Below are 25,691 nucleotides of genomic sequence, written 5' to 3'. Positions count from 1 at the left end.
GCGCCCGCCGGGTCCAGGCTCTCCGAGGGCAGGCCGCCCGCAGCCCAGGCCCTGAGGCCGACCCAGGTGCCATGAGGCAGCCTGCACTCCAGCAAGGTCGATGGAACCCTAGCTGGCCACCAGATGGCGCTAACCCCTTGCCCCGCAAGGCCAGGTGGGCGTGGCCATCTAACCCACTGCTCTGCAGCATCCTCCCCAGCCCGACACCCTGAACTTGCCCTTCGGAAAGGCAGCCTGCGGAGGAGGCGGGTCGGGGGTGTCCTCCCAACCCCCAAAGGCTCCCCAAACCCCAGGGCTTCAGGTGAACCCCAGGACGGGAAACCACCGTGGGCGTAGGTACGGAACACGTCACCAGCAGGGTTTACGGACCCCCGGGGCACAGGGGCTCGGGACACCCCAGAAGTTACTTTCTCACCAAAACGTTCCCCCGACAGACAAGGCAGCAGCCGTTCCCGGGTGGGGGCACACCCGCCCGCACCGCACACCCGCAGCTCCCACGCACACGTCACCCACCCGGTGCAGCAGGACTCCCCACGGAGACCCAGGGCCCAGCAGAGACCTCCGGGGGCCATCATCGCCCCCCCCCCGCCTCCCGTGCCCCCCGGGAAAACCTCCTGTCATCCGACTGGTGGCAGGGTGGCCTGCCACGCACTGCTCACCGCCCCCACCCCGGCCCCCTCTGCCACCACGCACCCCAAGGACACACAACGGGGCCGCCACGGGCTTCATCCGAGTCTTTATGTAAATGAGCAGCAGAACGCCCCAAGCCGGCGCACACCCTGCGCGGCCACCCCCAGCCACCCTCCCCGGCAGCCCACGCAGGAGACGTCTGCCCACGGCTGCAGCTGCGCTGAGGTAGGGGCGACGGGCTCCTTCTCGTCCAGGCGCCCTGGTGGTGGCGCTCTGACCCCGAAGGAGGCACGCCCGGTCACGTTCGCACGGGCCGGGCCGTGCGACACTCAGCAGTCGGGGTTCGCCTCACGTGAAACCACCGGGACCCCCAGCACGACGGCCGGGGAGAGCTGCCGGCGGCCTGAGCGGGCCCCTCCCTCGAGGCCCGGGTCCCTGAGGGCCACCAGCAGCGAAGGCACCATGGTCACTGGGGGGCGCAAGGGGGGGCCAGCTCGAAGGCCCCGGAGGCGTCACCCCCTCTCTGCGTTCAGACGCGTGACGGCGGCTCAGTGCGGAAGCGGCGTGAGTGGGCGCTGCCCGCAGCACCGGCCACTGCGGACAGAAGCTGCCGGCCGCTCCCCTGGGCCGCGCCGCCGGGCCTTCGCCGTCGGCTGTCTCGGCCTCAGGTGGGCGGAGGGGCTTGTCCCAGGGCCGGTCTCTCCTTCGGCCACGGCCCGCCTCTCCCCGGGCCGGGCGTCGGTCCCCAGGCCGCTCCGCCATCGCCGCCCCGTCGGGAAGGCGCGCCGAACAGACGTCACCTGCACAGCTGCAGGTGGGGGTGGTGCTTCAGCTTCTCCATCAGCTCCTCCTCCGTGGGCTCCTCCAGGACCTCCCTGCGGAGCCGGCGAGAAGGTGTGCGGGGGCTCTGGGCTCCGGGGAGCGCGCGTGCGCAGAGCCTGCGGGACGCCCTGTCCCCGCTCGCCACGTGGGAGGGCCTCGGGGACACGTGCACAGGGACCGTGGCAAGGGCTGGGGGCCGGGACTCGGGCACATCCTGGGGGTGGGGGTTTGCACGGCGCCCCCAGAAGCCCGGATGTGGGCGGGGCGTGCGCTGCTGCTGGCGCTGGACCCGGATGTGGGCGGGGCATACGCTGCCGGCAGCGCTGCACCGAGAACTGAGAACAGCTCTGACGAGGCCACCCACGCCCACGAGGGAGACCCGAGACCCAGAGCCGGGCTGTCTCGGGGCGGCCACCACCTTTCTGTGCTGGGGGAGGCGCCGAGCAACCACAGAGAGAGACAGGGGGGGCTTCCTCGGGCCGCCTGCCCCCATCCGCAGCAGAACCACCTGGAGGCTGGCAGACTCTGGAGGGGGCTCCCTTGAAAACGCTCGACCGGGGCCCAGGACGGAGTTCATGGCTGGGGAGGCGGGAGCAGAGGCCGCAGCGGACCCGACCGACCCCAGCCCTGAGGGAGGCCGGGAGGCGGGGCAGCTGGGAGGGTCGCTGTCACGGAAGCCGCCTGGAGCGTCCCCCTCCCGCCTCCCCCAGGGGCAAGCAGAAGCCCCTCCCATGCACACACCTGAACAAGAGATCCACCGCGTTGGTCTCATAGCTGGCTTCCAGGTCCCCAGAAAGGGAGTGCAGGTGACCTCGGCGGTCCCACTTGTGAAGGAAGTTCTGGAAGCGGGCAGGGTGGCAGGGGGCCGGTGGGTGTGGGCCCTGCAGGGACCCAGTTCGCCCCGCCCACCGTCCAGAGTCCAGTGCAGGAGAGGGACAGCGCATCCAGGGCCCAGGCTGCTCTCCAACGGCCCCCAGCTCTCCAGGCCCGGCAACACCCACAGGTCAAAGGTCGGGGCACTGCCAGCCTCTCCCAGCGGCAGGTGAGCTGCGCCGAGCCCCAGGGAAGGACAGAGCCCGAGCTCAGGGCCGCCGAGCCCGGCAGATGGGCGGGGCCCTGTACCTCTAGAATCAGAGCCAGGAACAGGTTGACCCAGATGACGGACGACAGCAGCCACCACAGCACAAAGTAGATCTTCGACCACCTGCACAGCAGAGGGGGGTCCCGCCCAGGGCCCACCGTGAGCCCACGAGGCCATGCAGGGAACGCAGGGCGAGCCCTCGACCGGTCCTACTGCGCCCCACCTGGTAACCCCAAATGTTGTTCCCACCCCAGAGCTGACCCCATGGACCCCTAGAAACAGGCAGGGAGGTGCCCGGGGCACCAGCCCCCCTCTCCCCGCCCACCCCCCACCCCTACCACCACCCTGTGGAGTCCCCAGGGCCTCCGCCCCCCCCACACCCCCGAGGGCAAGGCCCAGCGGCAGGGGCAGGGCACTCACGGGCCCGAGAGGCGTTGGTAGGCATCCAGGAACACCTGCCAGTTGTTCACCACCATCACGTTCCACAGCGTGACCAGCGCGGCCTGCGGGCGGCAGACACCGTCCGGGCGGCTGCGGGGGCGGGGGTCCCGGGGTCCCGGGGTCCCGGGCGCAGGGGCAGGGGCTCACCGCAAAGTCGTCAAAGTTGTTGGCCCAGTACTCCAGCTGCTCGTAGCTGCCGCAGGGCGCGGAGCCATTGTCGGGGGCCAGGCTGGGGGCAGGGCGGCGGGTCAGGGCAGGGATGCGCACCCGGGGCACCGGGCACGCCCCACACCAGCTCAGCCCCACATGAGTGGAACCCTCCCTGGGCCCCCAAGAAATGGAAGGAGAAGCGCCCCGACCTCTGAAGGTGCCGTGAGGGCGGTGGGGTGGGGGCAAGAGCCGGGGGCACAGGGGCGGCCAGCGGGGACCTTCTTGCAGCCCCAGCCGCTCCTTGCTGCACACCCCTCTGTGAGCTCAGGGCCCCCGGTCCCACGAGGGGGCGGGGCTGCTCTGGGCAGACCCCAGGACACTGGGACTCTGGGCCGCGCGTGAGGGAGCAGGAGGGGCGGGCAGCGAGGGGGAAGCAGGAAGAAAGGGAGGAACAGGGAGCCCCTCCTGGGAAGCTGACCCACACAGCCCCCCCGCGCTCCTTCAGCCCCCGCAGGCCCCACCTCACCTGCCGTTCCCGGGAGGAGCCACAATGACGCCCCGGAACAGGTTAAGGCCGATGATGGCGAAGACATAGTACACTACCTGCGGAGGTGGGGCCGCTGGTCAGCACGGCCCATGGGCGGCCCACAGACAGACCATGGACGGACCACAGAAAGACCACGGATGACCCACAGACAGACCACAGATGGACCACGGACAGACCACGGATGACCCACAGACAGACCACAGATGGACCACGGACAGACCACGGATGACCCACAGACGGGCCACAGGCGGATCACAGACCACAGGTGGATCACCGACAGAACACGGACAGACCACAGATGACCCACAGACGGACCACAGATGGACCACGGACGGACCACGGACGGACCATGGACAGACCACAGAGCCTGGCTGGCCTTTGGGGTTCCCAGCCCGGCCACAGCCCCCAACACTGAGGTCCCACTCCCAGGCACCCACTCCTGAAAACCACCCTGCTCCTGAACACCACCCTGCTCCCGGGGCACAGGACAGCTGGAGGGGGGCAGGGGAGCCACCGCCGGGGGTGCCCCAAAGACTGCCTGGGCCTGAGGGAAGGCCGGGAAGCCGAGGCCGCCTGCCCTTCCCCCGGACGGGTGGGCAGGGAGGGGGTGAGGAGGACGCCACTGACCACAGGGCCAGAAGCTGGACCCGGGGCAGCATGGGGACGGCCAGGCCTGTCCTGGAGAAGCCCCCCCAACCCGGGAGCACCCCCAGCAGCCTCAGGGCGGGGCCGCTGCTGTCCCTGACCGTCCCTAACGTGTGAGAGAGAAAGGGGGTAACCCAACCCTTTGTGGGCCTGTTTCCTCCAACACACAAACGGGGGTCTGTCTGGGGAAGGGGACCATGTCTGATGCGAGACCCCACTCCCAGCTTCCTGCGACGAGCAGGAGCCGGGGCGCCTGGGGCTCCCCCCACCCAGGAGGCTCCCCAGCCCCCACATGCCACTCAGAATAAAGAGCAGAAGGGCCACCAGCAGCCGCGTCCATGCAGCCGGGCTCTCCAGCTCATTGCCTCGTCGCCGAGGCTCCTGTCCACCGGCTCTGGGCCTGGGCCAGCACCGGGCCCCACCCGCTCACAGCTGCCCACCAGGCCGGGCCACGGCAGAGGTGCCAGCAGCTGGGGAAGGTTGACCCTGGGGCAGGGGTGGGTGGCATCGCCTTCCTGTGAATTCCGGAAATCCCCCGGGAAGAGGAGAGCCAACCAAGACCTCACCTGGAGCCCCTGAGGCCCCTTACCCATCCTTGCCTCAGTAGTCTGTGGGTTCTCTGACCCGGATGAAGGACAGGAGGGGTTGACAGTGACCGGGAGGGTCTCTGGCACTTGGGGGTGCTCTGGCTCCTGCCCTGGCCCCGTGCTTCCCTCGCCTGCACCGGCCACTGCCCTCACAGGGGCCCTCCCCCGCCCAGCAGCCAGCAGCCAGCCCAGCGCTGGCCACGAGGCCCCTCAGAGCCCGGCCCCCACGGGGGGCTCCCACTGCGGCCCGCATGGGCGCCTGACTCACCACCAGGATCCCGCCGAAAGCCCGCATGTTCCTGATCAGGTCCAGGATGGTGCTGGCCACCACGGCCATCAGCTGGGGACAGGAGGGAGCGGAGCCCGGTTCCCCCTGGTCCCCACGGAGGTGGTGCCAGCCCTACTCACGCCCCCCCAGGAGGCAGGCGAACCACCACCAACCACACACCTGTGCTCACACCCCACAGCCACCCCTACACACCCAAGAGTGCACACACCCGCCCACCTGGCCTCAGGTGGGTGTCTGGGCTCCGCGCCCCTGCAGCCAAGCCCCGCGGGCAGCACGGAGCGCATTGCCCGCCAGCCCTCAGAGGCCGGGTCAGCGCTGCGGGTCTGGGGTGACCGCGTCTGAGGAAGGGGCCTCAGGACCCAGCCAGGGGCCCCGGGCACAGGGCTGCCCCCACACGCAGCCTGAGGCCACTCACCCCACCTGACACATGCACACATCTCAACGCTGGGGACCGGCGGGCGGAAACCTGTGTGTGTGCATGTGACTGTGTGTGCATGTGTGTACATGTGTGTGATTTGCGTGTAGCAGGTGTATGCGTGCTATATACATGGGTGTGACTGCATTATGTGTGGTTGTGTCCGTTGTGTGGACATGCACTGCTAGCAGTGAGCACACGTGTAACTGTGATATGTACGATCGTGTGCATGACCGTGCCACTACATATGTGTACATAGGAGTGTGGTTCCAAATGTGTGTGAGAGATTATGTGTGGTTACATGTGGTTGTATGGGTTGCAATCGTACATGTGACTCCCGTGTGCCCAGGTGTGTTCTGGTGCACATGTATGATCACGTGTGTGTGTGTGTGTGTGTAGCACACCGAGGTTTCAGTGCAGCCACAGCCCGCCACTGGCACCCAGGCCCCTGAGTGGTCCTCAGACGGTAATGCCGCTGGGCCCCAGGGGACCCGTATGGGACAGACGGCTGCTCAGTGGGAAGCACAGGTGTGCACGGGGGAGGACCCAGGCACTCAGAAGGGGGCCTGTGTCCTCAGCACCGTCCCTCCCCAAAACTTCTTGGGGAAACGGATGGAGCAGGGACCCCTCCACCCCCCCGTGACATCAAGGGCAGAGTCAACAGGCACAGGAAGAGATACCGAGGCTCGCAGGTGGTCACCAGCCCCCTTCCTGCTCCGGGGGCCCCAAGTGAGCCCCGCGCTCAGCCCCACCTTCGCCCCTCGTGGCCAGGAGCCACTAGGGGGCCATGCCGAGGCCCAGCCCCTGCCCAGGCCCAGCCCCCACCCAGGTCCAGCCCCCACCCCGCCCCAGCGCCCAGGCCCGAGCGCCGCGGGCCGCGCACCTTCATGCTGGGGATGATGCGCAGGAACCGGAACACGATGAGCATGTTGGCCAGGCGGACCATGTCCCACAGCGACAGCAGGCCCTTCATCTCCGGCTTCCTGCGGAGGCGCGCGGGGAGGGGTCGGCAGGGGCCCGGGCGCCCACCACGAGGAGGCAGGACGCACTCGAGAAGGACAGACACGCAGAGAGCGCGAGGGGCCACGGGAACCTGCCCCAGAGCCCACGCCGGCCAGAAACCCTCCTCGGGACACCGGCAGAGCCTGAAGGCCTCACCCGCCGCCCCGGGCCACCGTGCTCAGGGCTCCTGCCACCACGGCCCGGCCCGGCCCGGTGCATCAGGACTCACCGCCCTCCGTTGTACCCAGCACCGCTGAGGGTGCAGACACAGGACGCCCCAGCCCGAGTCCCAGCAGGACAGGGAGACTGGGCCCCTGACCCCTTTTCCTCTGAGCCCATCCCCTGCCCCATCCCCCGCCCCCGCTCTCTAAACTGGTCCCAGCCGCCCCTTCCATCCCCCCGTGGCCTCACCACACTGCCACTCCTGTCTGAGGGTAACCCCACCCCCCAGAACGGCAGCCCCGGAATTCTCAGACGACAGAGCGCGGCACGCCCAGGAGAGCCGTCCCTGCAGAAGACCGGCGGCCACTGAGGCGGCGCCAGCCCCGCCCGTCTCCCCGAGAAAAACCCCTCCCGGCGGTTCCCTCGGAACAGCTCCAACAGCAGGAGGCTCTGGGGCCCACTCCGACTGGCCCCCACCACTGAGCCCCACGGGGACCCGCAGGCCGGGCCGCTGAGGGCCGAGGCTGGCATGAGCTTCCCGGGGCAGCTATACTCTGGGCAGCACGACCCGGCGGCCGCCAGAGGTGCCCTGGGACCCCAGCATCCATCCCTCTGTGGGGCCAGAACCTGGGGCGCTGGGGCCAGAACAGCAGAGGGGGCATAGTGACCCCTGGGCCCGTCCCCGCCGTCTCACAGGGAGGGACGCCGACGCCCAGGCCCAAGGTCACAGGACCTCCAGGCCGGAGAGGGGCTGCAGCCCCCTGCAGAGCCCACGGTGGGCCAGCCCTGAGCCGGGCGTCTGGCCCGCACGCTGACCCCCGGCACTGTGGCTGGGCCCTCGGCGTCTGGGGGTGCCGTGCCCTGACGGCTTCCTGCCACCGCTCTGGGGACGGGGCTCTGACGGCGAGTCTGGGGAAGCTGGAGGAGCTCTGGGTGGGGGCAGAGCCCCGACCGCCCACCACCCTGAAGACAGGGCTTTTTGCCCTCCAGTCCTGGCGGCCTGAGCGCGCAGACCCGGCCGGGCGGCGGGACACCCTTCCCCGGGGCACCATAGCCTCCCTAGGTCCCCCGGGCACCTACCAGCCCTGGTGCGGGAACCCGTACACGGCCAGAGTCGAGATCTCCAACACCTGCCGTGGCAGAAGAGGAGGGGGTGTCACCACAGCAGCGCTCGCCGCTCTGGGCGGCCTCAGACGAACCGTAACTCGCAGTGACCGGGAGCCACCGGAGCTCGGTCCTCGTCCCTACAGGTCAGTTCCCAACGCTGGGACTTCCCGGAGCTGGTGCAACACCCTGGTCTCAGGAGCAGTCCGGGCCCCCCCTCGCCATGGGCGGGTGAGGGAGCAGCCACTCGGTCCAGGACGGGCTGGGAGGCCCGTCTCAGGCGGTCCTCGCTGCTGTCCCGAGGGCCCCCCGGCCTCCCTCCGTGAAACACGATACGTGTCACCCCAACACCGCCGCTGACACATACAGCGTGCGACCCCTCGCCCCACCACTGCCTGGGGAAGGAGACGGGACACGCCCCGGCCCCCTCCTACCCTCCCTCTGCCCACACTCAGGTCCCACTGTCCTGGGTGATGCCCCGGGCTGCACCCAGAGCTGGGGTGGCCGGCGAGGGCAGCGGGTTCCGTCTGGCCCCCTCGGGGGTCGGCACGCAGTGCTACACAAACTCCCGGGGCCTGTCGGCCGCCTGCCCAGTGGCTGGCTGGGGAGTGCCGGCCCCTCCGTCACCACAGGCAGGAGCCCTGTTCCTGCGGCCCTCCAGCCCTCGAGCGGCCTGACCTGGACCGCCATGCCATCCTCCCCGGCAACCCCCTGCCGCCCCCCCCCGGAGAGGCGGCGGCGGCCACCCCAGGCCTCACCAGCAGGACGACAGTGAGGAGCCCGTCGAAGGCGTTGCTGGGGTAGGACAGGTAGCCCAGCAGGCCCAGCGCGAACACCTTGAGCAGCATCTCCGCCAGGTAGTACAGGACGAAGACGCAGTTGAAGATCTGAGAGGAGCCGGGGGAGGGAGGGGGGGTCTCAGCACTCGGCCCCGGGGGTGCCAGACGCCCCGCCCTCACCCACCGGCCACTTGGGCTCTGGAACTCTCGCTGACCCCCTCCCACCAGCACTCCCTGCTCACAACCCTGCCTCCGCCGTCCACCCCACTAAGGGCTATGCGGCATTCACCAGGCCGCTGTGCTGGCTCCCTGTGTGCACCAGCCTCGCTGGCCTCCCCGGCCTCCCCTCCCACAGCCTCCCACCCCCGCTGCCGGTGACCCTGTGACAGAACCAGTCGCCGGGGCTAGAATGGCCGGCCGCCCAGCAGCCCCTCGCCCCTCGCCCCCCCTCCCCGCCCCGTCACCCCAGCAGAGGCCAGTCGCGCGGCATCTGCACTCACCCCCAGGATGAAGTCGTCCCGGTCCCGGGGCAGGATGTCGGCGTCTATCGCCAGGAACACCTGTGGAGCCGGAGAGACAGGGGCTCGCCAGCCCGGCCGGCCGCGGACAGGCGGGAGGGAGGAAGGGCGGGAGGGACACACCCCCCCCCCCGCCCGGCTGCCCCCCCGGGACACGCCCACACTCACGCAGATGGACACGAGGTTCATGAGGACGATGAGGTTCCCCAGGTAGTCGAAGTAGCGGTGGCCGAAGAGGAACTGCGCGGTCTGCAGAAACGGGGACCGGTACTCGGGCGGCGGCGGGTGCTGCAGGGGACACGGGCTCAGAGACCAGGGCCGCCGGCGGCCCCCTGCGCCCTCCACAGCCCCCCGAGGCCCCCACCCTCGCGTCGGGGATCCCCAGGGCCTGCCGAGCACGGACCGCAGCGTGGGAAGGGCTGGGTGGAAAGCACCGTGCCTCCCACGCCGGCAGCTGTAAGCGCTCAGCACGGCACAGACGGGCGCAGACTGGACGGGCAGGAGCGGAGAGCCACAGAGGGCGACCCGGCGGAAACCACGGCGTGAGGGCACGGGGCGGCGAGCAGGGGACACCCCACGGGGCCCCTGGGTGGGCAGGGGTGCCCGTGCCCATGCAGGCGGTCCCACAAGGGCCTCTGGCGCACGGGGACATTTCATGCACACCCGGTCGGATTCGACACTCGGCGCTCCTCACGGCAGCCACGGGACTCCGGGCCCACGAGCCCCCCGTGGCCTGAGGCCGCCGCATCAGGGAGGCAGGGGGAGAACATGTCTCCCCCAGGAACGCGGGGGCCCTGGAGGACCCCGCCAGCGAGAGAGAGGACGTGCACAGGGGACGTCGTGTCTCCCCGCGCGGGTGTTGGGGAGAAGCGTCTCCCAGGGCTCGGGGACACACGGACAGCCGGGCTGCACAGACGGAATCCCACGCCTGCGCTGCTTCTCAACCTCCTGCCTCTCGGCCCCCAAGCCCCTGGCCCCTCCCACTCCGGCCTGGGGGTGAGCCCGAGGTCGGGCTTCCCCAGTGGGACCGTGGGGGTCTCCACGGGGGGCACGCGGTGGTCGGCGGCCCCAGCCACTGGCCGACAGCCACCTCCCCCCGCCATGAACACGGCCCCCCAGACTTCCGGACCCAAGCTCCCACGTCGAGTCACAGCCCTGGACCCGAGACCCGGGGCACCGCGGAGAGCTGGGGTCCCCGAGGAACCACGCTGCCGAGAAGGGACACCCCACGTGACCACGGCCAAGCAGGGCCTGGCTCAGGCGACCTGTGACCTGGACAGGGTTCAGGGAACCCAGGGAAACCCTGACAGGAGCCGGGGCCGCAGAGGCGGTCGTGTGCACTGAAGCGTTGACCACTGGGGGGTGGGCGGGCCGTGTCCCCCAAACCCCTCTGCTCAGGCCCTGCCCCCCAGGAGCTCAGCACGTGCCTGTGTTCAGAGACAGGGAGTTCATGGAGGTGTCGGGTAAAAGGCTGCAATGTGACTGGTGTCCTCATGAGAAGATGGGTCAGGACACAGACACGCATGGAGACACGGCCATGTGGGGACACGGGGCAGCGGGGGCCTGGCTATCTGCACACCCACGAGGGAGGCCTTGGGGCGCAGCGGCCTCTCCAGCCCCCAGCCCCCAGGGCCGGGAGGCAGCAGGCCCTGGTGTCGAAGCGCCTGGGCTGCAGCCAGGCCAGGGCGGCAGAGCCGATGACACAGGCTGTGTGGTGTCCAGCCAACAGATGTCAGACTCCAGCTGCTGCTGAGCACCCACCCCCACCCCCACACTGCCTGGGGACACCTCGGCGGTCCCCCAGCACCTCCATGCACCCCGGGGACCCGCCACCTAACACGCAGGCAGCGGGGCATCCGGACACGGTGCTGACCTGGAGGGCGAGGCCCCCTGGTGACCACAGACCAGCGTCGGGACGAGAGACCGGGGTTCAGACAGACCGAGACCCTCCCGGGGAGGACACGGGGATGGGGCTAGCTCTGTCTCGGAGACGAGAAACCCGTGCAGAAGGCTCTTCTGGAGGCGGCATGAGGTCGAACCCCAGCTGCCACCTGCTGCCCGTCTCCGTCCCCAGTTACCACCCTGGGGCCAGGGCCCCCGGGCTGGCCTGTGCAGGCGCTGGTCACAGAGTCAGCCGGGTGGTCACCCCCCGGACACTGCAAACCCCCCCTCGCCCCAGGGGGCCCTGGCCCCAGCCCTGGAGGGGCTCTTGCCCGCCCCGGTTACCTCTTTGGTCACCCTCTTGTCAAACTCGTTGAAGAGTTTCTGGAACTCGTCGGCGGACAGCAGGCCACTGCCGTGGGAGCGCACCCTCTGCAAAGCAGGGGGCACTGGTCAGCCGGGCTGGCCGGGCCGGGGGCAGGGGGGCCGAGGGTGGGGAGCAGCGCCCTGGGCCCCACCTGGCCTGGCCCCGCCCCAGCTTCCCCAAAATGACACCCCTGGAAAGGGGACTACAGGCCCCCACGACCACAGGGAGGGGCCCAGAAGCACAGGCCAGGGAGGGCAATGGGGCCGGGGAGGGCAGCGGGGTCAGGGAGGGCAGCGGGGTCAGGGAGGGCAGGGGCAGCACCTCCATGACGACTTGCTTCCGGGTGCCGTCCACCTGGACTCTCCGGAGCACCTGCAGCAGGTCCTGCGCCCTCACCCCGGCTCTGGGGGGAGAAGCACCCACACCCCCGTGAGCCCACGGGCTCGGTGCCCGGGGCCTCCCCACCTCCCGCCCACGGTGCGCTGCACGGCCCCGGGCGATGACAAGCAGGTGACAGCCCTCCCAGCATCTGAACCCCGGGACTGTCTGCCGCCTCAGCGAGGAGGCTGGGAGGCAGGGCGCTCACAAGCCGCCCGGACTGGGGCCTTCCGGGCTGACACGGCCTCCGAACCAGGGGCACAGTGAGGACATGGCCCAGGTCCCTCTGTTCCCGACACCCACTCAGGGCACAGGGCACTGGTGGGGGAGCAGGCACAGCCGCTGGGCCCCCGCAGCCCGGGGTCTCAGAGGGTCACGAGCATAGACGCAGGCACTACGGGGTTCCTGGGGGCTGCGGCCGGGCGGAGCCGAGGAAGCACCCGGCGGGCACTGCTGCCCCCAGCAGCGGCCCCACGGCCCCAGGGAAGGGGGCCCGGAGCCCCGCACGCACTCACCCCCCTGACGTTGAGGAGAGGACCTCGTAGGCGGCCCGGGTGCCCAGCCGTCGCCGGAACAGCGAGGCCTGGAAAGATTTCTGCAGGGAAGAGGCCCGTAAGGGGCCCGCCCCACCCGCCCGGGGCAGCCGGCCCCTGGGCCCCGGCAGCCTCCGAGGGCGCCCTGCCCACCCGCAGCCGGGGACAGCCCCTCACTCGGCAGGCACCAGGGGACAGTCACCGAGAAGGGGGCAAGGCCGCCAGCTGCTGTGTCGGGACAGGGGTGGATAGGGGCTCCTCTCCGTGCACTGGGGGGCCCCTGGCTCTCCCACTGAGAGTTCGGGGTCTGGGGCCCTGGGAGCTGCAATCTCCCTGCAGTGTCCCTTAGAGGAAGGTGGGCAAGGGAGGGAACCCCAGGGGGCACAGGTGGGGACCAGGAGGGAGCAGGGTGGGCACAGCTCCCCAGCTACTCCACCAGAGGGAGCCAGAGGGCAGTGCAGCGACCACGGGGACCCCACCCTGCCCCCACCCAGGACTGGCCAGGCCCTCTGGCCCTACACCCCGGGCACCCCGCCCGGCACCCAGGGACAGCGGCGCGGCTCACCAGCAGGTAGCCCCGGAACTGGTTGTAGATGATGGCCGTCAGCAGGTTCATCAGAAACAAGCTCCCTTCAGGAGGAAAATGCCCCGGTCGTTGGGGGCAGCAGCTTTAGGGGCCCGGGGTGAGGGCGGTGCCCAGAGGTGCAGAGGCCACAGAGCAAGCCCCGTGGACGCCGGCCAAAAGGACCCGGATGACCACGGGGCAGGGAGCGTGGCCTGGACACATCTCTCGCCCGGCCTCCCTGTCCCAGTCCACACAAAGCCAGTGCCCTGGCCCGCCCAGCCACGGGCGCTGAGGACACGGGTCATCAGTGGTCACAGGCTGCAAACCGTGGAGTGGGCCACATGGAGGGGGAGTCACGGGGATGGGGGCCAAAGTGAGGCCAGGTCACAGGGTCAGGGGTCAATGTGAGGCAAGGTCACAGGGTCAGGGGGTCAATATAAGGTGAGGTCACAGGGTCAGGGGGTCAGTGTGAGGTGAGGTCACAGGGTCAGGGGATCAATGTGAGGCCAGGTCACGGGGTCGGGGGCCGATGTGAGGCCAGGTCACAGGGTCAGGGGGTCAATGTGAGGCGAGGTCACAGGGTCAAGGGACCAAAGTGAGGCGAGGTCACAGGGTCAGACAGCACTCGGGACCCTGTCACAGGGGACAGACCCTTACTCTGGTGCCGCCCCCAGACCCACCTGGACTCACCGATCAGGGTGAAGGCTATGAAGAAGATGGCGTAGGCCCGGTTCTTGGAGTACGCGGGAACCATCACTGAGAAGGAAATAGGGGGACCTGAAACATGCTCCCCACCTCAGCCTTCTAACTAGACCAGGCCTGCGTGGGAGAGCCAGAAGGCCTCTGGGCCCAACCCCAGTCCTCACGCCTCGGCTTACACGCCCCTGTTGACGGGGAGCTCACTACCTTTCGAGGACACTTATCCCCGGTACAGAGCTGGACTCGGCCCTGAGACCACTCCCTCTCCACAGACTGCAAGCTCAGCTCTCCTGTGGGCGATGCATGGGGACTCTTGGGGCACAAGGGAGCAGTGCTCAGGGGTCCGCTGCCCCCCTCCGGGTACAGCAGCCAGGGGCTGCCCTCCTGGGAAGGTCTCCAGGGTCGGTGACCATCCCTGAGCCCGAGATAAAAAAGCCCAGCCCAGGCGGCAGGCCACAGGCAAGCCTTTGGGGATTCCAGTGCCCCATCCTGGCCACACCTCCGGCACGAGCAGATAGGGGCCCCCTCGGCAGCCCCAGGGCAGCACCTCAGCTGCCGGAGACCCGCACACTGCTGGGTGGGGGTGGGGGGACCCCCGAACACACTGCCGTCTGCCAACACATAATGAACACCATTCATTTTTAGCTTCTGAGGAGTCAGGAGAGAAAGGGAAGAAGAAACGGAGGAAAAAGGGAAAAGAACAAAAATGAGAAAGGAAAGGAAGGGCAGGAGGGAGAGCATGCAAGGCCGTCCACAGGCGCCCCCTGGTGGGCTCTCCGCTGGGCAGCAGCCAAGCCTCCCCTTCCCACCTCTGGGCTCACACCCCCCACACCCAGCGGCCCGGCCCCGCCACTCACACATGCATGCACTCGCACACGCACGCACACGCACACACGCACACACACACACCGTCGGGGTTGTTGGCAGTGGTCAGCAGCACCAGGAGCGAAGTCAGGGCCTCCGGCAGGTTGCGGAAGTAGGTCAGCCTCTCCCGGTCCTGCCTGTCATCCTGCTGAGAGTGGACATGGCAGCGCTGAGGACCCACGCCCACCTACACCCCACCCGGCGGGACCACCCCCACCCCTGCCCTGGGCTCAGCCGCCGTCCTGCATCTGCCCTCGTTTCCCTGCAGGCCCCGAGCGCAAGGCTGGACTGGACCGAACTTGAGAGGCAGCGTCCAGGGAAGCCGCCCACCCGTTCGGACCCCAGCCCCTGGGGCAGGCCCACTGGGAACAGCAGGGAGACGCCGTGGGCAGGCCCGGCCGACAGTGCCAGGACAGTGCCAGGGCCTGGGGACCGGGAGGCTCAGGCAGGGGCCAGCAGGGTGCCCTCAGCCCGACGTCACGCACGCAAGGTGTGCACTGGGAGGGGCAGCGGGCCGGGCTCCTGGGAGCCCCACTGCAGACGGGTGGGGGCAGTGCCTGCCGCGGGTGGAGGACAGCCGCCCTTTCTCCATCAGGGGCCTCGCTGGCCCCCAAGTCGGCGGAGGAGCGGGGCTCACAGGACTCACAGGAACTCAGGGCCCTGGTCCCCATCAGCCAGGGGCTCCCCAGCCCCTCTCTCCTCCTGGGCGAGGCTCGGGGAGCCCCAGTTCCCGGCCTGCTCTCCGGGCCAGGCTGCATCGGGCATGGGATGCTGGGGACACAGAGCCCACACAGATGGGCCAGTGTCACCCTGTCTGACCTCGGACAGTGGGGGACCTGGGCTGGCACCATGACCAAGATGCGTAGCCCCTTGCCCCCCAGCACCCCACCAGAAGCCGCCCTCAGCCCGGGCCCCTCCGTGGGCAGGAGAGGAAACCCGCTAAGGGACCAACCCCTCCGGGCCCCTCAGGACACAAGCAGCGACCACAGGTCAGAGACCACCCCAGCGCCGTGGGCTCGGTGACACGGCAGCCAGGCTGGCGGCCCTGGAGGGCCGCTGGGGACTGAGGTTCTGTCAGCTGGTCCCCGCTCAGCCCAGGCGTGCACACACACACACACAGTCACACACAGTCACACACAGTCACACACAGTCCCACTTGGAGACACACCACACACGATCACACAGCCGGCCCCCCCCACCCGGGGGTGAGACGGGACAGTCCTCAGTCTCCCCTCACGGGCAGCACAGCCCCGGCCCCCGAACCTCACCACGACCTGATGGACACCAGCCCTGGCCGGCGCTGGCCACGGTCCCCGGACAGAGGGGCAGGGAGGGAGGGGACCCAGGCGGGGAGGGCAAAGCCCACGCTGGAGGGACCTGGGGAGAGGTGCCCGCTGGGCAGGGTGACAGGGGCCGAGAGGGGCGGGGCAATGGGGCGATCTCGGACACCCCTGGTGCCAACCTGAGGGGCCTGCCGAGGAGGGGAGCAGAGAAAGCCCAGTGGGTGACAGGGTGGGGGGGCGGCAGAGAGAGGCCGAGCCCCCCTGAGCCCAGGGGCCCGGGCAGACGGGGGCCAGGCAGGGCAGCGGCAGGACACGGTGGCCATCTGAAGAGGGACACCCGACTGCAGGGGGCCCCCACTCGCCCCAGCTGGCTGCGAGCTGCTGGCCCCGGGGCTGCCCAGCAGGGCCCCCAGAGGCGGGTTCACCCAGGGCCTGCCCTCCGATCGGCCGGAGCGCGGCGGCGGCGGCGGGGGAGGGGGTACCTTCTCGCCCGTGAACAGCAGCATCCCGAACATGGTGAAGACGCACAGGTGCAGCGCCAGCAGCAGCGCGACGCTGGGAGGGGACACAGCGCTCAGCGCCGGGCGGACGTCCACGCGCCACACGGGGCGGGGGGGGGGGGGGGCCCAGGGGCCGGCCTCCCGCAGGCCCCCTGCAGCCGGCTCCCGCAGCAGGTGCCCCCTCCGCCCCCCAGGCTGCCGCCGTGGGGTCCCGCCCTCGCCGAGCCTCTGTCCTTGCCAGAGACATGACCACGCGGTCCAAGGACCCCAGGGACTCTGAGGGGAAGGCCCACTTCCACCCGCCTAGGCCAGACGGCCAGAGGTCAGCCTTGGGAGCCACTGGGGGAGGGGACTGGGGGCAGGGGACAACTGGGGTGGGCTGGAAGGCGAGCAGGGGAGAGGGGCGTGGCCACAGTGGGGGGGGGGAGGCCAGGACCCAGGGCCTGACGGCCACGGCCGCCCAGGGGAGGAGCCCAGGGGCCCCGACTGCAGAGCGGGTCGCAGCAGAGCCCACCTGGCCATCTCCGGCAGCGACCAGCGGATGCACTTGAGCGTCTTCTTCATCATGGAGGAGTTCTGCAGCAGGAAGAAGGGCCGCAGCAGCCGCCGGAGCCTCAGGGGCTGCGGGAGACCGGGACCCTGAGTGCCAGGGCTCTCGGGGCCCACCCTCGCCTGCCACAGTGCCGCCGTGCAAACGGCAGGGACCCAGGGGCTCCCCACCCCCGACCGGGGGCTTCCGGCTTGGACGCCCTCGCTGCCCCCCGCCCGCCCAGCCCTGCAGAGGCTCAGCGCCCCTCCCGGAGGGGGGGGGGGCCAGCACCCCTCCCAGAACAGCCTCCACGAGGCTCTCGCCCTGGGGGCGGTCCCACCCTCTGGGGGCTACACCACGCCCCCCTCTCTCCGCAGCCAGGCCCCTCCCACAGAAAAGTAAGCTGTGCAGGAAGCCCGCACCCTCCCCAAGTGCGTGCACACACGCAGGAGCACACGCAGCCTCTCCTTCCCCTCGCTCACCCTGTCAGAACAGGAGGGCCCTGTGCTCCTCCGTCCTTGTACCCCCAGCCTCCACGGTCTCCCTCAGGTACCCCCTGCCCCTCCTCCACTCACACACCACAAGTTCGAGCACCCTCCACTCACACACAACAGCACCCACCCTTCCCTTGTCCCACGTGTCCCTGCTCCCGCCCCAGCCCATCAGGCCGCCTGTCCAGGGCACTGGACCCACCCACAGTGACCTCCCCCAGGCCTCAGAGCCCAGGGCGGCCTTCTGTCCGCGGGTGCCGGGCAGGACTGGCTGCCTGCCCCCACCCAGCACCTCGGGCCGTCTCTACGCCTGGCCCCTGTGTCTCTGTTGTTCCAGTCTGACACCCTGGCAACTTCGTGGTTTCCAGTCCCACGGACCCTCCAGGGGGCAGCCATTCATTTCTGAAGGTCCATGCTCCGGACCCCCAAGTTCAACCTCTCATCCACACTCTCAACCCCAGACTCACACCCTCCAGAGTTCCTTGTCTTAGAAACAGAAGGCTGAGCGTGTCGCCCCCTGCTGGCTGCGGACCACCCATTCCCTAAAGCAGGTGCTTCCACCTGGAACGCACCCTAACCGCTCACGAAAGGGGGCAGGGTGCCGAGGGCAGACTGGGGTGCTCCTGGGGGGCCCTCCCAGGCACGTCTGAGAGCGAACACTGTCAGAAGGAGCCAGTGATCCGGGAGGCAGGACCATGGAGGACGCAGGCCCCTCAGAAATGAACGGCCGCCCCCCCCACCCCAGGTGAAGGACGCAGACAAGCCGGGCAGCACGGGGGTGGGGAGCAGGAGGAAGCTGTCAATTTCAGCGAGGACCACGACCAGCGGCAACACGGGCATGCGTGCGTGCATGCGTGCACAGGAGCCGGGCTCCTCCTCTCCGTCTCCCCCACGGCCGGGCCGGCGAGCTGCACAGCTTAGGCTTAAAGCCACGGAACGTCCTGGTGGCTGGTCAGCTGGGCACTAGGACCGTCCCTCAGAGATGAGCCAGCGCAGGCTGGGCCCTCCCGGCTCCCCCCAGGGGCGGGGCTCCTCTGCCGTGAGAAGGAGGCCAGCTCCGAGTTAGGGGAACGTGCAGGCCCTCGGGGCTCCCCGGGCCGTGGGAGGGGGTGTGGGTGCTGGGACCCCACTGGCACTCCTCCTCCGGCAGCTGCTGCCCACTCCACCCTGCCCCTGGGAGCCATGAGGGGCCGGGAGGCAGGATGGGGGACATGGGACCCTTCTACTCCTGCAGCGCCCGGGGCAGCCGGCCTCCCGGTGCTTGACAACCTTGTGGAACCCGCACCCGCCAGCCAGTGCCCCCGCCCCGAAGGTCAGGGGACAGGTCCCAGCTCCAGGAGCCCGGTGGGAGGGGGTCCCTGGCGCTGTCTCCGAGTTCCGCTGGGTCTCTTCACGCTATTTCAGATTCTCAGCACCTGCTGAGGTCCCTATGTCCGATTCCCCCCACTACAGCCCCTGGGGGACGTCTGGGCTTCTGCGTCCCCAACCAGCCCTGATGGGCAGAGGTGCCCCCAAACCGACTGTGCTCACGAGAGAGCTCTGAGAGGAGACGAAGGTGCTGCCGCCCCAGATGCTGGGCTGGGCCGCCTGCTCCTGGGGGTTCTCTGTCCGGGCCCAGATTCGGGCAAGTGGCTGGGGAGGCCCGGGTGGTGCTTTCGCGCGGGGGGGGGGGGGGGGGGACGCTGCCAGTCGAGGAGTCAGGTGAAAAGGAGCGAGGCTCACAGGTCCTCACGTCTTCTCCAGGCCTCGGTGTCGCCTGCAGGGTGGGGGCAGCTCCCCAGGCGGTGCACGGCTGACCGCTGTGCAGGTCCCCGCCCCCCTCTCGGAGCCCCCTCGGCACCTACCTCCTGGCAGACGAGACCCAGCGAGACCATCCAGTCCAGGAAAGACGCGACCAGCACCACAAGGTAGGCCAGCAGCCAGAGGCTCTTCCGGAACTGGGCCCACCCTACCAGGTAGCTCTGCGAGGGAGACAGTGGGTGAGCGGGAGGCCCCGCGCAGCCAGTCTAGGGCCACGGGCGTGTGCGGCACGGCCGGGCGGTGGGGGCACCGCAGTGAGCCGTGCAGTCTCCACGAGACTTGAGGAGCAGGGAGCTCGCTGCCCCTGGGGGCCTCAGGCTACCGGTGACCTTGAGCCTGGCACGCGCCCGCTCACGCGGGCGCCGGTTTCCCGCTCTGCTGATCCAACCACCAACCCAGCCTGCGCAGCAGAACGCAAAGTCCCAAGACTCCGACAGCCAGGACTGGGACCCGGAGCGAGCAGGTGCCGCCCGCAGGGGGGCCAGGGCGCGAGGCTCCGAGTCCTGGGAGGGCGGGACTCTGTCCTCACCCCACTGCTGTTTCCCGCCATCGCGAGCGGTCGCGCGGCTTGGAGATAAACATGGGCCCTGGGTCACCTTTCCAGAACGCCGACCGCTCAGAAAGTGCTCACGAGTGCTCCTCCCCAGTTTCGGTTCCGGTCTGAAAGCCCCCAGGCCTCCCGACCACACCATGGGCTAAAAGAAGACACCCGAAACCGCCGGGGCCTCCCACGCGCACCCACGCCCCTCGGTCAGCAGCCAGAGGCGGAGCCGTGCCTCCCACAGCCGGACGGCCGCTCGGCCAGGGTCAGGCGGCCGGAGCCTGCGGGCAGGGGCCCTGGACTGCTTCTCCGAGGACAGGAACAGAGCCCGCCCGGCCCTCGGCACCTGCGGGCTCTGAAGCTCGGGCTCTGAAGCTCAAGGGACCAGGGCAGAGCCCAGCTCCGGCTACCGGAGGGCCTGGGGCTCAGGGGCCACTAACCCCTGGGCCCCCCTGTGTCCCTCCACCCTTGGGGGCAGAGGTGGGCCTGGGAGGGACGGTTCCTCTCTGCCAGGCCCTGGCCACGTCCGAGGCTCCCCCAAGGGTGTGCGCCCCTGACTCTCCCCCCGACTCAGCCCACCCTCTGAGAGGGACACAGCCTCCGTCCCAAGGCCCAGAATTCTCAGGAACGGAGGCCTCTGTTCCACGGGTCAAAGGGCAGAGGCAGGAGAAAGGCAGCCAGCTCCAGGGCCTTCAAAATGACTCCGGAGAGCAGCAGCTGGGCTGGGGGGCGGGGCCCTGGCGGCGGCCCCATGGGTTGGGGGGTGGGGGCGCCCCTCACCTTCACGGAGAGGTCGGCGGCGAAGGCCAGCAGGCACAGGCCCTCGACGCCCTCCGTGAGGCCGCAGGGCGGGTTCCAGGGCTCCGTGCGGTAGCGGATGTCCGAGGTGCTGGTGAACGAGGAAGGCGTCTCAATGAAGGCCAAGGACAGGATCAAGAAAATGATGAAGCTCAGAATCCTGGGAAGGGGTCCGAGAAAGGTTGAAGTGTGAGAGGCAGCCCCGCTCTGGGCCGAAGAGCAGACCAGCAGACGGAGCCCCCACAGAGCCGCTGGACAGGGTGGGACCGCAGGGCCCGGTCGGTGGCCACTCCACGGTCAGGTAACACTAACCAGGCAGAAACTCAATTGCCACGGCTGACTGGAATGTTCTGGAAAGGAGCCCTCACCCAGAGAAGCCCTTCTGTCTACTGGCGGGCTCCTTCCCAGTAAGGGCAGGAGATGGCACCTTCTCCGCCGAGGGGACAGGGCACCCGCCAGGGCCGGGACCAGCCTCCCCAACCCCAGCCGGGCCTCGGGAGCCCCGCCCCCACGGAAGCACTCACCACTGGCTCGTGCCCGAGTAATACCAGCGGTAGAGCCACATCGACCTGGTGTCCATGCGGTGGTTGATGGAGCGGTACTGGAAGTGACCAGTCACAGAGGGAGGGTCAGCGGGGTCCCCTGGTGCCGCACAGCACAGCCAGCCACGGGAGACAGGCTGTGGATCACGGGGTGAGCTCCCCCCGCCCCCAGCATGTGGGCAAGGTGCTGGGCAAAGTCCCACCGTGCCTCGCCACCGGGTGCGCCTGGCAGACCCCCAGGGCGGGTGGGCCCACCGAGGGGACACTCCCAATCTGTGTGCACAGCTGGGCCCTCTGTGTGGCCACCAGGCCCTCTCCTCTGTGCGAGGCCCTCCCCCACTTCACCCGGGTCACCCCCAGGACGCCCCAGCCTGATTCACGGGGGGGACACCGCCCACTTCCGGGTTCTAGTTCCCCACGTGAGCCTGTGCGTCACTTGCAGGCAGGGGACAGTCCTGACATCTTAGGGCCCCTTCCCCAGACCTGGGACAGGCGGCAGCAGACAGCAGGTCTGCGGGAAACGATGACCCTACAGAGCCGACGGCTGGGGGCTGGATCGGGCTCCCAGCGCCCACTGTCAGGGCGGACTCGAGGAGGCCGTGCCCAGAGGCCTGGCCATCACGGTGACACTGACCCCGTGGTCTGCTGACCTTGGCTCCGGCCCCAGGATGGCGAGGAGCGAAGGTGCCATCAGGGCAGCCATCCGGCAGTCCCCACAGCCCCCGACAAGCCCAGGCCCCGGCAGCCGGAGCAGACACCACCCACCTGGATCGCATCCTCGATGAAGACCACAGCCTGGTCGAAGCACAGACCCCATCCGCCCTCGGGCCCTGGGGACAGAGAGGACAAACATGGCGGGGGGTGAGGGGGGCATCCCCCACTGCTCCCCAAGGTCAAGGAGAGAGCCGTCCTCTTTTCCCAGGCTCCGGAAGGAAACGCGCTTCACCTTCTGTGTGTCTGCTCCCACCCGGGGGACAGTCCCCTCGGTGCCGTGCCCTGCGTGGGGCAGGGTGTGGACAGGGTGTGGACAGGGAAAGGGTCTTCCCCCGAGAGCTCGGTGCTCAGCCCGCCACGCTGCCCGTGTGACCCAACCCCCGGGGAGTCTCAGTCTGGAGAGGCCAATGGGCACAGCTTCGGAGACAAGAGGAGACAGCCGGAGCCCTGGCTGGCGTGGCTCAGTGGATTGGGTGACGGCCTGTGAACCGGAAGGTCGCCGGTTCGATTCCCAGTCAGGACACATGTCTGGGTTGTGGGCCAGGTCACATAGATGTTTCTCTCCCTCTCTTTTTCCTTCCCTTCCCCTCTCTCTAAAAATAAATAAATAAAATCTTAAAAAAAAAAAAAAAAGAAGAAGAAAAAGGCAGCAGGGGCCCAGGTCACTCCAGGCCCAGACCTGGGGCAGCGGAAGGGGCTCAGCCCCAGGCAAGCCGCCATCACAGCAGGCCAAGGCCCCTGGACGCCCCGGGCACTGTCCAGCACTCACCCAACACTCGCCTGGGGTCGCTTGCTGGTTTGTAAAACCCTGGGTCAGGCCCTCAGCCTTGGGGGCACCGAACTTCAGGAAGGCCCCTCCTGCCCGGCTTTGCAGCCCCGGCACCAGCCCCCTTCCCGCCCTGCGGCTGCCAGAGGGATCTTGTCCCAGCCAGTCACACGCACATCGCAGCTTCCCGAGGGTCCCCTGCTACAGGACAGAGGCTCACCCTCCGCCTGGCACTCAGGGTGCCCACCTCTGCCCACCACCCTCCTCTCCTGTAGCTTCCTCCACCAGGGGCCCTTCCTGCCACTCACCCCGAACTTGGCTCCACCAGGGCCAGGCTCTCTAAGGCCTCCAAGCCCTTGCACAGGCTCCGAGACCCACCAGGAGCCCTGCCTTCCGCCTTGGTGGCCCAGTGACTCATCAGGTAGCAATCCCCTGTCACCGCCCCACCCCACCCCCCCGTTGGCCACAGCAGGTGGGTGTGACAGGTGGGACAGAGCCAGAGGACCACAGGGGCCCAAACACTGCATCCCACATCCCCCGGGGACCTCTCTCCCTGCCGAAGCCTCCGCCCTGCACCGTCCGGCGTCTGAAGCCCCGTCCCTCCTGCTCCAGGCTCCACACCGCACCACCCGCCCACTACCTGCGTGACCCTGGGCAAGCCCCTTAACCGCTCTGTGCCTCAGTGCCATGGATACCCTGTGCTGTGGACACCCTGTGCCATGGACACCCTGTGCTGTGGACACCCCATGCCACCGACAGCTGTGCAGACTGGGTGGGTCGCTGCAGCTCAAGTGCTGCTGTGCGCAGCAACTCTGTAGCATTTGCTGTTATTATTCAAAAGCCCCTTTTACAGCACGGTGACCCCTTGCCCTCCCTCAACGTTTTCACAACCAGCAAGAGCAAGGAGAAGAGAGAACCACTATCCTCGCCCTGTTGGCCTATTAGGTGGGGCTCAGTGGAAAGGACCAGGCCGCAGGGCTCCGTGGGGTCAGCGGGACACCCAGCAGGGGGACACCCAGCAGCAACAGAGCACCACCCACCTTCTCTGGTAGGAGAGTCTGACTACGGGACAGGAGATGCAGCCCCAAGCACAGAGCCCCACCCAGGAGCCACCCGAGGGGGGCTGGGCAGAGGCTGAATGAGCCACTCTCAGTCTCAGCTGCCCTGGGGCCCCCGAACGGCCCAGCAGCCAGACAGGGAGGTCCTGTTCCCACTCTCAGAAGCCCAGGCACCCCCCCAACCCCCGCCCCGGCTCCTGTCCGTCCAGTGCAGTCTCATCCGTCAGGGCCTGGGGTAATCTCGGCATTCCTCCCAAACGGCCATGGCCACCAGCTCCCCCAGGCTGGCCCGAGCCCGCGCTGCAGGGCAGGCTGGCCACAGATTCCCTCAGACTCCTCAACGCCCCTCAGGGCAGCACCTGTAACTAGGCCCCTTTCACAGAGACTCAGAAGGGTTAGGCAAGCTGGCACGGTCACACAGCCAGGAACCCCCAGACACAAGAGTCCGTGCCCTCTGAATGCCACCATACGCCCTGTCCTGGGCCCTGGGAGACCCAGCACACAGGCTGGATGGGGGACTTTCTGGGGACAGGCTCTGAGAGGGGCAGGCAGGCGGCCGCCCCAGCCTCGTCTTCTGATCTCTCCTGTCCAGCCCTGCCACTGACACTCCACGGCAGGGCACACGCCACAGCCCCCTCCCGTGCAGAAGAAAGTGGCCTGGAAGGAGCGCCCAGCCTGGTGCTAGCTGCGGCAGCGCCAGGGCCCAGGGCTGTGGCCTTGGGCAGGTCCTGGGGATGCTCTGGGCCTGCTTCCTCCTCGGTAAGAGGAGGCTGAGGCCTTTCAGGGATGGGTGGACTCCACCCTGCCTGCCTGCCTGCCTTCCTTCCTCCTAGGGACTCAGCAATCTCCGCGGGTAAACAGGAAGGCCAGGAGGGAGCTGCAGAAGGCAACAGGAGGAAACCCGCACGGTCTGGAGGGGCCTGGCCCCAACCTGCGGCGGGAGAGGACCCGTACCTGGGGAGCCTCTTGGGGCCAGGAGTAAGAGCAGGGCGAGCAAAAGGACCCGCAAGTTACTACGGGCTGGGTTCGGATCCCACCCGGGACACTTCTTGGCGGTGTGACCTTGGGAGGGGAACAACCCTCCCTGTGCCTCCGTTTCCCCCACACAAGAACCGGGAACGTGGAACTGCTGCCTCGGAGGAGTCGGCAAGACGATCCACGAAAAGAACGTGGTCTGGGTCCGCCACCGGCACTCCGAGGGGGCCGCGGAGTGCGAGCTGGCTGCCGCAGGCGGCGTGACCCGGGGCCGGGCGAGGCCCACCAGGCCCTCCTCTCCGCCCGGCTGGTCCGGGACGCGCACCACCAGCCCGCAGCGCCTGAGCGCCGCCGCCGCCGCCGCCGGCGTCCCCGACTCCCCGCGGGGTCCCCAGGCGCAGCGCCCCGCCCGCCGGAAGGCGGCTGGTCCCGCACGCCGCTCGGCCCTTTCAGACCGCGGCCGGACGCGGTGGGGGGGCGCGCCCTGAGTCACAGCAGCGGCGCGGCGCGGGCCGGGGGACCCCCACGCGCTACCCCCGCGCGGCCCTGCCTCCTCCCCGAGCCGCCGCTCACCAGGGCCGACTTGGACGCTGCGGCAAGAGGGTGCGCCCGCCGGGCAGTCGCGCCCTCTGCCGCCGCGGACCCGGCTCAGAAGGGGCTCGGACTCCGCCATGGGGTCACCGCTCGCCGCCGGGACCCTCACAGAAGCTCAAAACTAAAGCGCCGAGCTCCACTGCGCAGGCGCAGAATCCCCGCCCCCGGCGTTCCGGAGGAGGAGCGAACAGCACTGTGACGTAGGGGATACCCTTCGCTACCAGCCAATAAGAATGGAATTCTACAGTGTGAAGGCGGGGCTTCTCCGCGGGGGTGGGGCTCAGCTTGCTTCCTCCTGGGAGGGGCCTTGAGGACCCTGAATCCCCAGCTCTGCGGCCGGCCGGCGTAGGAATCTGTTTTGCGTGTGTGTGGGTTACGTGGGGGTGACCGCAAAGGACGCCTCCCACAATGGAACTCTGGTAATGAAATCAGCAGGATTCAATGTAATTGAGGGTGGAGCTTAAAAGACAAATGACACACTTGAAAAAACACAGCATGTATAAAATGCGTTTGCAACATGAATATAGAAAGAGCTTACTTTTTATCGCTGCTGTAAAAGACCCTGCGTCCCCAGCTCTCTGACCGCCGCAACTCTGCTAATAAAGGCTCGTGTGATTAAACTGGGCACCTCGGATAATCCA

The 25,691-nt window shown here is 68.9% G+C and overlaps 1 protein-coding gene across 3 annotated transcripts; it reads right to left on the bottom strand.

The window, feature by feature from the left end:
* Positions 1–727: 727 nt before the first annotated feature.
* TPCN2 (two pore segment channel 2) lies at positions 728–25,212 on the bottom strand. 3 transcript variants are annotated; one of them, XM_036029811.1, is made up of 25 exons: positions 25,030–25,212; positions 21,709–21,773; positions 20,926–21,002; positions 20,384–20,561; positions 19,107–19,223; positions 16,757–16,863; positions 16,225–16,297; positions 14,505–14,607; positions 13,587–13,652; positions 12,897–12,961; positions 12,314–12,393; positions 11,742–11,823; positions 11,399–11,485; positions 9,341–9,460; positions 9,155–9,214; positions 8,634–8,762; positions 7,852–7,901; positions 6,491–6,590; positions 5,172–5,243; positions 3,651–3,727; positions 3,122–3,203; positions 2,954–3,036; positions 2,575–2,656; positions 2,194–2,291; positions 728–1,505 (listed from the first exon to the last, which is right to left on the bottom strand). In XM_036029811.1, exons 1-25 carry the CDS (start codon positions 25,127–25,129, stop codon positions 1,427–1,429), a joined length of 2,232 nt encoding a protein of 743 aa, XP_035885704.1. In that variant the 5' UTR covers positions 25,130–25,212; the 3' UTR covers positions 728–1,426. The 3 variants fall into 3 exon arrangements, with proteins under 3 accessions (XP_035885704.1, XP_035885705.1, XP_035885706.1); XM_036029812.1 differs by having other exon boundaries at positions 14,505–14,604; XM_036029813.1 differs by lacking the exon at positions 21,709–21,773 and having other exon boundaries at positions 25,030–25,145.
* Between the last annotated feature and the right edge of the window lie 479 nt (positions 25,213–25,691).

Source organism: Phyllostomus discolor, chromosome 6 (assembly GCF_004126475.2).
Source record: "Phyllostomus discolor isolate MPI-MPIP mPhyDis1 chromosome 6, mPhyDis1.pri.v3, whole genome shotgun sequence".
Classification (NCBI taxonomy): Eukaryota; Metazoa; Chordata; class Mammalia; order Chiroptera; family Phyllostomidae; genus Phyllostomus; species Phyllostomus discolor.
Note: the sequence above shows the minus strand (reverse complement) of the source record. Positions and strands in the feature narration are given on the sequence as shown.

Coding starts and splice junctions, on each gene's coding strand:
- TPCN2 (XM_036029811.1), bottom strand. CDS start 25,129: ATGGCGGAGTCCGAGCCCCTTCTGAGCCGGGTCCGCGGCGGCAGAGGG. Junction 20,562..20,925: donor TACTCGGGCACGAGCCAGTG/GTGAGTGCTTCC, acceptor ACCCCTTCCCAG/GATTCTGAGCTTCATCATTT. Junction 9,215..9,340: donor TGAACCTCGTGTCCATCTGC/GTGAGTGTGGGC, acceptor CCGGCTCCACAG/GTGTTCCTGGCGATAGACGC.